This window comes from Egretta garzetta, unplaced genomic scaffold (assembly GCF_000687185.1).
Source record: "Egretta garzetta isolate BGI_Z169 unplaced genomic scaffold, ASM68718v1 scaffold511, whole genome shotgun sequence".
NCBI classification, from domain to species: domain Eukaryota; kingdom Metazoa; phylum Chordata; class Aves; order Pelecaniformes; family Ardeidae; genus Egretta; species Egretta garzetta.
The window spans coordinates 309,706-323,363 of record NW_009258554.1 but is presented as its reverse complement, the minus strand read 5'-3'; the positions used below and the strand labels follow the sequence as shown (position 1 = coordinate 323,363).

Genomic DNA, 13,658 nt, shown 5'->3' with positions numbered 1-13,658 from the left:
GGGGGGGTTGTGCTCTCTTCTACTTGCAAGCATTGCCCTGCACAAGGGAGGAAGGCTTTAGGATCTGGTAGTGAAGTCCTGTGTGGAGCAATGGCCTGATCCTGCTAACCCAACAGATGAGACACCCCCACAGAGAGACTAGGAAAAGAGAGGTAATCGACTGTAGTTGCTTGGACTGCTGGATTGTGTTCACAGGCAAGGGGGAAGGGACCCTGAAAAAGTGTTGATCACTGATGCTGTGGCCTGAAAGCTCCAAGGTCTGAGCACAGTTAACTACCACCCATCTGGTATCATCTGATAAGCTGGTGGGACGTCAAGGAGTCACTTACGTGTATTGTACTGGAGGGAGCATGCCAGAAGACAGACATTAGACATAGACAGAGATTAGCCAAGGATAATGTTGGGGGTCCCATAGTATGATTGACTTTGGAAAAAGTTTTCAAAGGGGTTGGAAAGTATATGCTAAGACTGTTGCAGTGTTGATCCTGATAATTTTGTCTGCTGGGGAAGGGGTGGGTTTGTGATGTGTGTTACGTTCACACTGATGAGATGTTAACTACACTAGTCTGGTCTGCAGGGACAAGGGATGGAGTTTATAATGGATATATATTAAGATTTAGATGATGTTAGAGTTTATATAAGGGTGAAACAATTCTTAATATATTTTTCAATGAGGTGAGGAGTGGAATGTAAAGGGCATAAATTGCAGGGCATATCAGGGTATGGCAGTGGTGACCTGTGTAGAGACCGTGCTCGGTGCCAGCCAGAACCAATTCCAGCTACCCCCAAAACTGATGCAAACACCCTATCTCACGCCAAAATTTGAGCCCACCATGCCCTAGCTCAGACACACTGTTGGAAACAGGTGCACTCTTTGAAGGAGGTCCATGCTGAAAGGGACTGCAGCTGGTGGATGAGCCATGCTGGAGCAAGCAAACACCTGAAGGCACTGCGGCCACTTGGGTGACCCATACTGTAGAAGGTACACCACTGAAAAGACAGTGGTCTAAACCTTTGGCTCTCCCTGCATCATAGCAAATACTGTACCTTTATTGTTCAATAAGAATGTGTGTTTGGTCTCAGCAGAGCTCTTACCTCAGCCTGGGGATTGCCGAGGGCTTTATGCGTTGCTTCCTTCAGGAAGCTGTGAAACAAATGTCCTTGGATTACATGTTCATTAATTGAAAGTGGAAGTTTTGGAAAGAAGGTCCTAAGGTGCCCCTTTTCTTGAACAAAAAGGTTTTACCATTTTCCCATGAAACCCAATGTGCAGCTTCATGATTATGCATTTGGTTGCCTGCCCAGTAGGAGGAAACAGAAAGGTGACAGAGACACAAAAGCAAATAACTCCTCATCTCGCCTGATGTTGATAAAGGAACCTTGATTGTTTTGATGGCTTGAGTTTAAGTATCAGGTGAGAAGGAAGTTTGGGGATCGATTCCTTGAGACCTAGCCTTGCACATCTTCCCTGTGCCAGGTATGCTCCAGAGTGGGTGTCCGTGCATGTAAGGGTGTATGGGGAGCTCAGTTGCCTGACTCTGCTGTCACTGGGTTGCTGGGAATTTTGTGTCTGCACAGTGGCCTCTGGGGCCAAGATCTGCTGGAGGTGGAGAGGCCAAAGGGGTTGGTGGGCTCAGGTCCTGCTGCTCCCCTGTGGGGGTGAGCAAGCCCCCACTGCTGCAGTGCTGTGGGAGGGCTTGGGGTGGTGGGAGGTGGTGGCTGGGTTGAAGGGGGCTGCTGGAGGAGATGGTTGGAGCAGGATAGGCCATCATCCATGAGCGTCTGCCCTGGGCTGGGTGGCCTGGGCTCAGAGCATTTGGTGCTGCCTGGGGAATTGGTCCCCAAAGCTGGCAGGGCCGGTAGGAAGGCCAGTGGTTTGGGCACAGCACCGAGGGCCTGAGTGGGGAGCAGACACCCGGCTTGTGTGGCGTGTGAAATGGTCCCCGGCACTGCTGGGGGCTGTGGCCGGAGCTCAGGGGCTGGTGGCAGGCAGGGGCTGTGCAATGCGGGTCTCCTCTGAGGGCTGGCTGCCCTCTGGTGCCCGCAGGGGAAAGCGCCGAGTGGCTTTGTTGTGTCCCCGAAGTGCAGGTGACTGCAGCTGACCTGCGTGTGTTTCACCTTTGCTCACAGGAGAGAGGGCGCGTGAGGTCTAGAGAGCCTGAAGAGCAAGTTGGGTCTGAACCAAGGGCAGCTCCCACCACGGGTGTAATGGATGGTGCTGAATGCTGCTGCCCTTGTTCAGCCCAAATCTTCCTTGGCTGTGATTGGATCTTAGAGGTTGGCCCTGAGGTCAGTACCTAAAGTTAGAGGAGATGATTCCCCAGCAGAGAGACTTCAGCAGCTGCCTGTGACTTAGAAGCAAAGACCAAGTACCGCTGTGCAGAGTGGGTCTGAAATACAAAGCGCATCTTAAAAACAGAACAGCAAGGAAATTCTCATTTCTTTCATTCAGCTGCGATAGGCTAACGTCTATTAGTTCTGTACAGAAGTACTAAAAATACTTGCACTGCATCCCTCTGCCACATTTTGTTCCTGGCCCAGGAGGTTGTATATTATCTTCTTTTGGAAGTTTTAGTTTGGAAAAAAAAAAAAAAAGTTTTATCTGCAACAGGCAGAATATTGTCCATTTGTACACTGGGAACACACCAGTCACTTTTTCAGTGTCTCAGGCTTTCAAGCATTCTAGGCAATGTTTAGATGCCAAATGTCTGTGTACATAGTGTTCATAACTATAAGGGTTTGGAAAACCCAAATACTGAATGCTACCATTTAACGTGTTCATTATATACACTCTCCAGTTTCTGACAGAGCTGAAAATAGTTGCCATCTCCTCTTTTGTCAATTCAAAGTCAAACAACTAACAAGAGAAACAGCTGGAAATCACCTCTCTGAACAATCAGAGATTGTAAGCAAAAAATCCTCTTGCCTAAGGAGGACTTGGGAAGGGTGAGAAAGGATCAATGCTTGCTCTGCAGGGGACAGCCATGCCATCCCTGCAGGGCAGCACCCAGGTCACTCATAATCACTCACCTTGATGTTCTCCACAATGTGCTGTGGTTTGACAGGCTTGGGAATCGCAGTCACATTTCTCTGGATCTGGAAGTGAAGGAGAACCGATAAGAACAGAAAACTGAATAATTCCTCCTGTTCTGGAGGAAGCAGAGCCTGTTCCAACATCTGTTTTCCCTAAGCTACACCAGCTTCTACAGAGCTGCATTTCAAATAATTCCTATTCCTGCGGCCCATGTAGCACTTCCTGAAGAGCAGAGAGAGAAGTGCTGGAGCCTCACGTGGAAGACCTTTCCCATCCAGTTTTCGGATAATCAAGTCTTTTCCTTCCCACCTGGATTTTTATCAAGGTTTCATTCTCTGCAATAGGACTTGAGATGGGAAGACTAAAACATGACAGCATCTGAAGATGGGTCAAGAAAATGTTTCTTATTGACGGTCAAAGAGCCCTTACAAGCACACATTGAAGGCCACATAGTAAGCAAACCTGTGTTGCTACTTAACATCACAGAAGAGCACCACAGTTGACAGGGAATGAAGAGCCAGCCTGTCCTTTGCATTGTCATAGCTGTCCGGTGTTACAGGAGGGGGTACCCACTGTCTGGCACCTACGTACCTGTGCTGATGTTTTGTTGTGCTTGGCTGCAATCTCTTTGATCTTGGGGTTATCCAGAAGGGAAGGATCCTCTGGCTTAGCCCTACACAGAGGAAAGGTAGCAACAGAAATCTGTATTTCGATGAATGATTAATGGTGCACTTACTGTCTCAGTGCTTCAAGCATAATCTATGCCAGCTACCTCACAAATTACCATGGTCTGTCAGGAGAGCCAAGGGGACAGTACGCAGGTTTAGCAGAAGTCATGTGGAGACTTGTCCTGACAAAGATTGTCTCCCTCTAGAGAAGTCACGCTATTTTGAAATGTAAGAGTGATCACTCGCACTGTTAGTAGGCTGTCCCCTTTTTGTGATGACTGCTACATTTTTTTATGCAATATGCACTTCACCCCTTTTTTTTTTTTTTTTTTTTTTGCAACTTACTTAACAAGTTGAGCCATGCCTGTGATTTGCTTTTTCAGGGCAGCCTGAAGACCAGCTGAAGTACCAGCTTGCCTCTGCTCTGCATTTCCTGGATGCTTAAGCTAGTGGTAGTATGCTGACAGTTTATGAATATCAGCAGTTTTGTGCTTTGACTCCAGATGTTATAGGTCTTGGGGGTTTTATTGGTGGGAATTGTCCCAGGAAGGGTTTATGTCCATTAAGTGCAGGTGACTGCAGCTGACTTCACCGCTGTTTGCAGGAGAGGGAGAGAGACTGTGTTAGGTCTGGAGAGCCTGAAGGGCAAGATGGGCCAGAGCCAAGAGCAGCCCTGGCCCTGGACATAACGAATCACACTGAACGCTACTGCCTTGTTTTGCTCAAAAATCTCTTGGGCTGTGACTGGAGCTTAGAGGTTGGCCCTGAGGTGGCTGCTTGCATCTACACTGTGGACACCTGAAGTTACGCGAGATGAATTCCCCCTGAAAGACTGCTGCATGTGACGTGGGAGTAAAGGACAAGTATGGACGGTGCAGAGTGTCTCAAATGTAGAAATGTGTTTAAAAAAAAACAACCCCAAAACAACCCACCAACACACCAAAAAACAAAGGGGCAAGCATTGCCCCTTGTAAATTCTGCTCATTTTGTTTGCCAATGAAAAGTAATATTTAGCATTAGGATTTGTACTCCAATCTCTCTTCCATATTTTTTGCCTCATCTTGAGGTTGAATCTTACATTCTTTTGGAAGTTTTGGGTGGAAATCATTGGATGACCTCCATCTGAAAAGCATATTGGATATACTCCAAGGACTTATATATACATATTTTAGACTATCTTATGCAATCTCAATATATCAGTGTACTGAGCAGACTATTTGCATGTTGTGTTTGTTTCCTGTTGGAATGAGAGTAAGTACCAACAATACCTAAAGCTGTAATGTATCTGAGGTCTATTGTCCTCTCTCTCTTATAACCATAACACTCAAGCCAAAAGTCTAAGTTTTGTTCACACCTCATTTGAAAACAAAAGCTTTGTTATTTTTAATCACATGAAAAGGATAAGTTCTTTTTGCATTTGTCATTGGGTAGGGAGGACCAGGCAACATGACACTGCTAAGCTGAATTCACCAAGTAGGCTGATGGTGGAATAGCCTGTCAGGGAGTGTTACATATGAACAGAAGGAGTCTGGGTACATTTGAGCTATGGCTGTGAAAGCTGCAGGAGAACAATAGCTGGAAGAATTCACAAGGTGTAATATTCTGTGTCCCCCACCTACCACTCCAGTGAGTCAGCGTGGTCTCACCTGGGAGAAATACAACACTTGACTCAGACCTCTAGGCAGCAGCTCAGCACTAACACATAAATTACACCCTCTGTCCTCATCATTCCAGATATCTGTGTAGTAATGTTTCCCCATAGTCTCCTTTATTGTGGGTTTTTAAAGCTAGATGATGTTAGATCAGTCCACACTATCACCATATAGCTTTCCAGCACTTCCAAGTATTGTTCTCTTGTCCCTTTCACAGCCATAGCTCACATGTACCGAGACTCCTCACACAATTCTTGTTTGCAAAGGCTGGTCAGCCATGGTTCATTATATCCAGTTATTCTACTCTGATCAAAGGAATATCTTAGTGTTCCTGTGACACTCCGCCTCTCAGCCTTTGTCATCTGTCAAACATCTTTCATACATGCACACATACTTACAAGCTAATGACATACAATGCAAACAGCTCAAGCTTGTGTAAGTATTCATTTATTGCACACTAAATTATTATAGAAGTTACTATGGCACAAGCAGTAAGTCAGTCATCATTGGGTCCTAATACTAACAACCATTACAAAAGCAGATTTTCGTTAATCATCTTTTTCTCAAGAAGTTTCCAGACCACCCAGTCACTCAAGATATAACTCAAAGTTACATGTGCTTCTGTCAGACCCTACAGCTCCATCTGGTGTGGATGTTATAGATCAGAACACAGTAGTTGTACTGCTGTGCCCTGCATCCACCAGCTCAAGGCACTTTGCACTTACACATCCTTGAAGTGCCGTGCTGTTGAAACAGTTAAGTGTGCCAGTGAGTCAGCACAGCACAGCCTGGAGGGAATGTAACACTTGCTCCAGTGTCAGGCTCCAGGCAGCTCCACCTTGCACCCTCTGCTTCTATACAGTAACAGATACCTGCTTAAGACTGTCTCCCATCTCCCCTCTCCCCCCAGCTTCTGTCACTCTGGGTTTTTAGAGCCAGGTGTCAGCACAGGCTACCAATGAAATCAGTCCACAGTGATACCACTATACAGCTTTCCAGCAGTTTCAGGTGTTGGTCTTCTGTTGCTTGTCAACCTACAGTCCATAGTAAGGCTTGTCATACTCTAGTGTTCTTGTCAGCATTGGTCTGCCAACCAAAGCTTATTATACCAAGTTACTCAGCCTCTGATCAAGGCTTCAGCTTCTGATCTTGATGCTCCTGTGACATCACTTAAAGTTAAATACAGATGATGGTTTCTATAACATTGTTGATGCAAGTGGCTTGGTTTGTCAGTTTTTCACATTAGACTAGAACTTCCAAATCAGCAGTAATCTAAGCAGTTTTTATTTTGGGTAAGAATAAAATTGAACACTAATCTCTGTCCAGTTTCAGCCTGTAAAAGAATGCAACTGAAATAAGGCCCCATATGAGCTGGTATGCATCTGTGGGGCTGGACTTTTCTCCCATTTATTCTTCTTTCCCAGAAAGCTTTGGGCTGTGCCCTAGAAGTGAAGTTAATTTTTATCTCTTGTCTTTGGGCAGTGATTACATAGTTAATTCTTTCAGAATGGATCTTCCCTGTTCACATTCCTGCAGCCTTAAGTAGTGTTGATGCAAGATAGAAGATGAAAAAAATCAGTTGCTAGTTCATTCTTTGCATTTTCTGCTTTGCCATTTCAGCCATGCAGAGACACTCATCTAATGAGTAGAGAATGATTATAGCCCATATTTTGTTCTTTAGAACAATTTCACTATTTCCTTCCACCAAAGAAGAAAAACCTGAACAAAGTCACTGAATACATATACTGCCTTTGCTGGCGGGAGAGATACAGTGTGCAAGCTATGTAGTGGACAACTCCAGGCAGCAGTAGAAGCTCATTAGACCCCAGAGGCCTGCAGGAGGGCAGGATAAAACCCATCTTCAGTATTCTGCATTGAAAGGGTACTCCTTGTGATTTTTGCACCTGGAGGAAATCAAAGAGGAAGATTACTCTCAAGGCTGAAGAAATGCTATATAGAACTACACTGGGTGTACAGAAGAGCCTTCAAGGGAGACTCTGAATTCTCTAACTGCAAAATGAATTTAAGAGGCTTATTAGCATAGAGATGGCATACATGACCAACAAGTTCAAGTCTTTTCCTATTCTTCAGGCACTGAATAGTGGTGGGACCAAGTTACTTTCTAGATCAAGAGTTCATACTGCTTAGAGAGGAAATAGCAGTTTCTGTGGCCTTTCAGCCAGGACTTCTTGTCTTGCTATAGGCTTCCAAGGTGCACATCTGTGAGCAGTTGTTCTTCATACTGCACTTAAGGTGGTCATTCCCCCCCCAGCCACCTATGTAAGAGCTGACAGTTTATAACTCACAGAAAATTACCGTCATTTTAAAACTGCCTAATGCTCATTTTTCCAAATCAGACATAGCCGAAGTTATCAACTAGAACCCTCCTGTTGGAATTCTAGGCACAAAGTTTTCTGGTGAAAGGATTCACAATGAGTAAAGAGTGTAGTATGACTTACTCATCCTTTAGTCAATAAAGTGAAAATATAACTCCACTAAGACATTAAATTTTGTATGTTTTGAAATCTGAAATCATTTGGGGGATGAAGCATCTGTTATTTAAACTGCTATACCAGTACCTGTGAGATCAGGATAAAGATTATTGAAAATGTAATAGTTTGAAGGAAACAGGCAGTGTCACTTACATGACCATTGCACAGATTCTCCAGTTTCTGTTTAAGCTGAGAAGGGTTGCCATCTCCTCTTTAGTCAATTCAAAGTCAAACACCTAAAAGAGAAACAGCTGGAAATCACCTCTTTGAACAAATCAAATCAAAAGCAAGATTCACAAAGTTAAAGAAGTTCACATCAGAAAGGGTGCTGGTTAGACATGACTGCTTTGTGAGACAGGGAAAGTAGTATCTGTGGATTTTTGAGACTCTACCAGCAGAGGGAAGAAACAAACAAAGATAGCCAGTTGCAGTTACATGTGCCAGCTGTTCTAAGATATGTGACAAGCACTTAGTGTTGCAGAACCACTCTATTCATGGAAGATCCATTTCTCTCCAATTCCAAAGAAACATCTGGAAAGCTTTCATATTTCAATAAATCCAGCTATGCTACTTCTGAAATCTTGATGTCCAATATCAGGAAAAAACCTGACTTAACAGTCAGAGGAGCAATGTGGTTTATTGACACCAGGACTCTTCCCTTAACATTGCTTATTTTATATTTTGAGGACTGTTACTGTGCTCGGGCTCCAAGCCCTGCCTGCCACTTTATCTGCAAGTCACGGGAGACACTACGTAAGGTGACTGATAAGGTTATCAGCATACTGTTTCCAAAAGCTCTATCTTCTCCAGCTGTAGTTTTCATTGTAGCCCTAGCTTCCAGACAGAGAGAACAAGCCCAGTCCTCTTGCCTGAGGAGGTCTTGGGAAGGGTGAGAAAGGATCAATGCTTGCTCTGCAGGGGACAGCCATGCCATCCTTGCAGGGCAGCACCCCGGTCACTCGTAATCACTCACCTTGAAGTTCTCCACAATGCGCTGTGGTGTGACAGACTTGGGAATCGCAATCACATTTCTCTGGATCTGGAAGCGAAGGAGAACCTGCAGGAACAGACCCCTGAGTCAGAGAGAGGATGGCTCCTGCTCTGGAGGAAGCAGAGCCTGTTCCTATACCTGTTTGCCATCAAGTGTCTATTTCAGTAGAAGGAAACCCTTTCTGTGGAGCTACAATTCCCATAATTCCTGTCCCTGTGGCCTAGGTATCTCTTCCTGGAGGGCAAAGAGAGAGGTGATGGAGGCCCACATGGAAGGCCTCCTTTCCCATCCAGCTCTGGGACAGTCAATTGCTTTTCTTCCCACCTGGACTCTCAGCAGTCTGTGCAAGGCTTTCATTCTCTGCAAGAGGACTTGAGAGGGGAAGCGACATCTGAGGATGGGTCAAGAATCTTTTTCTGGCTGAGGGCCAAAGAGATAGTAGCATATAGTGTAAGCCACGTAATAAGCAACCTGCATTGCTTGTTAACACCAGAAAAGAGTGCCACAGTTTATAGGCAACACAGAAGGTGTACCAGCTCTTCTGATGTAATTTTCTTAATGGCTGTGTTACAGGAGCGGGATACCCACTATCTGGCACCTACCTGTGCTGGTGTTTTGTTGTGCTTGGCTGCAATCTCTTTGATCTTGGGGTCGTCCAGAAGGGAAGGATCCTCTGGCTTAGACCTACACAGAGACAAAAAGGAAGAAATGGCAAAGAATCACTCCAGAAAGATTCTACCTAGCATAAATAATTAAGAGATACACCTGCACCATTACTCATTCAATTAGTCTGAATGCTTCAAACTTAAACCACACTAACCCACTTGGAAATTACCTGTCAGGGCGTCCAAGGGGACAGTATGCTGTCACAGTGATCCCTTTGGATTGGCAGTAGTTGATCAGCTTCTCCTGAGTGAGGTATGGATGACACTCAATCTGTCAACACAGCAGTAGAGACTGATAGTTGTAAAACTACTGTAGTGTTCCCACGCTCCAGAGATTTTCCTCCAAATCCTGGTTACTGGCTGCCTTCATCCTACCCTGCATGTGGTCTGTGTGACAATACAAGACCATAATTCTATAGGGCACCAACTTTTATATCAGGTCCTTATGTGCTTCTAGGATTTTGTTCTGAGAAGCTTTGTAAAAGTCACTTATTAGAGTCAGAATGATAGTTTGCATCTGGATTCCTTATTCCTCCAGAGAGAATGCTTCATAGGGAAATAGCCCAACATTTGTAAACAGTGGTTCAACAAGGTGAGACAAAAAGGAAATACTCTGGTCCTTTTGGTACCAAAACACATCCACAGAGCATGATTCAGAGTACATGCTGCATCTATTTTGTTCTCCCTTTTCCATCTCCTCATTTAACTGTAATCAGATCTTTATAATCCCTGAAAACTATTCACCTGCTGTCCCTTAGCAGCTTACCTGGTTATTTGCAGGCTTGTGCTTCAGTCCTGGCTTCTTCAAGATTCTTTCAGTCTGCTCACGGTTAAAGTTGGAGATACCAATTGCTTTTACCAGACCAGCATCCACCAGCTCTTCCATGGCCTAACGCAAAGGGGAGCAAAGACAGCATCCAGCACATAAGGCATGACCTGAATATGTTCTTTCTGATTTGGCTTGTTTCCCTTTGTGGGAAGCACAAAACTGGACTTGCCAAGTTTTTGATTCTCAAGGGTAAAAGTGGGTACTGGTAGTACCTGTGCCATGTAGTCTATCACATGAAAGCCCAAAATCATTGCTGAGACTGAAATTCACTGAGTCACACAGGGAAAAGATGACTAAGCCTACTACTGTCACAGCCCTGGAGGGCTATGCCCTAGGAGGATGGCAGGATCACAACCTAACTGTCTATTGCTGCAAAATCTGTTTGAGCAGTTCAAAACATGCATGAGAACTGTGGTAAAAATAAAATCTACAGTTATGGTCAAGTAAATAACTTTCTAACCTCAGTCTGATCTGCAGCTCCACTGAAAGTGACTGGGCAGCTCAGTGATTTAAGACGCTAATCCACAGTGAACAGGAATAATAGCTTGACTAAACATGCACATTTTTGAATGCTACCACATACTTTTGCGAATTCTTTCCAGCTAATTATGCATGTGTGCATGAGCCATGCTGTGACTGCTGAAACTAACACCACTGCTGAGGACAGAAGATGTGATTCTTCCACTGTGGCTGAACTTACCTCCCATGTACGCAGAATATCTGTGTTGCTGGGTATAGACATGCCTTTGTCATCTGTGGGAAACAGCTCCTCCCCTGCCTGTCAGCAGCAAAGAATATGTTTGAAAATCTGTTGCGAAGCTTGCTTAATACCATGAGACCTTACAGCCATGACAGCTTAAACTTACAGTGCAGACAAGAACACTAGTTCTTGTCTATACTCAGTCATTTCTTCTGAGGAACAGGAGGAATTGGAGGCATTTTTGCCAGTAAGCATTCCCATAAAGACAATTTTTTTCTGCTGGACCCCTCAAAGTGATGACTTGCCCAAACACCTACAGGGAAGCAAACCACTCAGAACCGTAGCTTCCAGTCTCATACATGTTCACTTCATGTATTGGTCTTTTGTGCCCACTTAGAACATAGATGAAAATTTCTGTCATGCAGCAAAGTGCAACCCTCCTCCCTGCAAAGGGCAATTTTGAGATGAGCAGACGTTGATTCATAAGAGAAGGGGAGAGAGCAGCCTATATTGTGCTTGCAGTGGAGACCTGCTACTAGTTTTCAGACCATCAATCCTAGGATCAAAGGGGTATGCAAGCAACAGTCTCAAGGGCAGATATCAAGAGCCTGGCTCAGGTGGCCAAAGTACAGCTGAGCAGCAGAGCAGTACACAACAGGCATGTGACTGTCTCCATCAGACCAGTTGTTGGGTTGTAAAGCCATACAGACCCCCAAAAGCAGCATTCAAAAGAAACAAAGCCAAGGACACTGCTGCTACTGTACCTTCAAACCAAAAGGCCAGTGCATGAGGTAGAGATCCAGGTAATCCAGTTTCAGGTCAGCAAGAGTCTTCTGGCACGCTCCCTTCACCAGAGGTTTTTCATGAAAGGTGCACCATAGCTGGAAGAAAAAACCAAGGCACACTGTGACCTCTGGGGTTACAGCTCTCAGGTGCTCTCCTGCACAGGACAGGAATGCTCCATCTTCTTTGGAAGGCCATGTGGAATGCAGCGATCCTAGTGCTCCTCAGGTGGGGCTTGCTCTGTGAGCAGGATGGCCCGTGACACTGAAGGCAGGATGTGACGTGGCAGCACATGTATTTGAGTAGGATCATAGCAGATAAAGTCCTCTAGTTCCATTAGTTAAGATATCATTTGTGCTGCCTGCTTTTACACAGGGCCTGCCTTTGAAGAGGTGGCTTTTAAATGAAGCCATATATCTGTTGTTCCTGACCATGCCTAGAACTCCTGCATTGAATTTAGCAGGCAAAGCCAAGAATGTACCAAAAAGCCCCAAAGAAGTGGTTGGCACCAACCTTTACCAAGGTAAGAAGTAACTTCAGAACCCAGCTAAACACCCTGTTTTCCTTAGTAAGCAAGAGAAAAAGAACCACCAGCCACACCTTCCCTGGGACGTGTGCCGAGCAGATAATGCCATATCAAGGTGCCCAGAACCTCATCTTCCTCACACAGCAAGGACACCCCTCTGGCAGGGCCACAAGCCCAGCTGCTGGAACAAGCACCAGCCACTGCCAGTCTCATCTCCTGTGCTACGCTTTAGGAGTCAGTGAGGTGCCGTTACCAAGTTGGTCCTGCATCTGTATCAGTCCATGAAAGCAAGGGATCCCAGACCTCTGCGTTACAGGTTTCTCCCTTGCTTGGTGCTACCTGGCCCACTCTACCTTTTTCTGCTTCCCTTCTGCTGCACCAGCTGGTCTGCAGGTGGCCTCTCCTCATCCATCCCTCAGCACTTTTGGGTCTCCTTGGCAGACCACAGCAGAGCTGTGGTGCTCAAGTTCTCCGTCTATTCTGAGGGCAAATCACAGTCTTGTGTTCCTACAGTGTTGTCAGATTGACTGGAGAAGCAAGCTGCCACCAGACAGTTAGGGTAAGGGTGATTCTTCTCCCTGCTCAAAGCTCAGGGACCTCTCTCTTCCTATCCAATGGCTACAATAGTAAAAGTTACTATCAATGGACAGGAAACAAACTGTAACACTGTGCTCATGGGGTGAAAGAAGAAAATAGTATCAGGAGTGGTATCATTCACATTACAAGTTTCCCCAACACTGCAGCATAAAACTACTTTAGTTTCCTATTGTAAAAATACCACAGTCCACAATCCAAGACTTATCCATTCCTTACTTTACTGACGATGAAGAGCTCCTCTCGTTTCACAACGCCTTCCTTGATTTTCTGCTGAATCCCTTCTCCAATTTCCTTCTCATTCTGGTACACGTAGGCACAGTCAAAGTGGCGGTACCCAGCATCAATGGCAGCCATCACTGCACCTTCCACCTTACCTGGGGGGGACTGAAGGGAAAAGGGTATGGTACATCTTGATTTGGGATTCTCACTCACTGCTCCTTAGGCAGCTAGAAGGTAGACAGACACACAAGGGGGCTTTAAGCAGAGCCTTTCCCCAGGGCTGTCTTGGGTCCATACACATCTCGAGCACAGGCTCCTGAGCCTAAAGCCAGCCGTTCCTCTGCCACCCCACTCCCAGGCAGGGCTCAGCCCAACAGCTTGGCAGAGCAGAGGCCCCAACACCAGGGCCGTTCTCCAGGGCCGGCCCAAGGCCTCCTCCCTTCCCCGCAGCGCTCCTCAGAGGGGAAGCCCCCAGCAGCTGCCAGCCGGGGGGCTCAGCCCA

General features: G+C 45.7%; 1 protein-coding gene across 1 annotated transcript in view; it reads right to left on the bottom strand.

The window, feature by feature from the left end:
- LOC104134390 (aldo-keto reductase family 1 member D1) overlaps nt 1-13,614 on the bottom strand; it is a 27,779-nt gene extending 14,165 nt beyond the window's left edge. The window contains exons 1-11 of the mRNA XM_035903361.1: nt 13,154-13,614; nt 11,796-11,912; nt 11,032-11,109; nt 10,269-10,391; nt 9,673-9,773; nt 9,440-9,521; nt 8,820-8,903; nt 8,000-8,082; nt 7,217-7,258; nt 3,626-3,707; nt 3,031-3,096 (exon numbers count right to left, since the gene is read on the bottom strand). Of these exons, the coding sequence (XP_035759254.1) occupies nt 3,031-3,096; nt 3,626-3,707; nt 7,217-7,258; nt 8,000-8,082; nt 8,820-8,903; nt 9,440-9,521; nt 9,673-9,773; nt 10,269-10,391; nt 11,032-11,109; nt 11,796-11,912; nt 13,154-13,291 (996 nt within the window). The 5' untranslated portion in view covers nt 13,292-13,614. The remainder of the gene's footprint in view (nt 1-3,030; nt 3,097-3,625; nt 3,708-7,216; nt 7,259-7,999; nt 8,083-8,819; nt 8,904-9,439; nt 9,522-9,672; nt 9,774-10,268; nt 10,392-11,031; nt 11,110-11,795; nt 11,913-13,153) is intronic.
- Nucleotides 13,615-13,658: the final 44 nt, after the last annotated feature.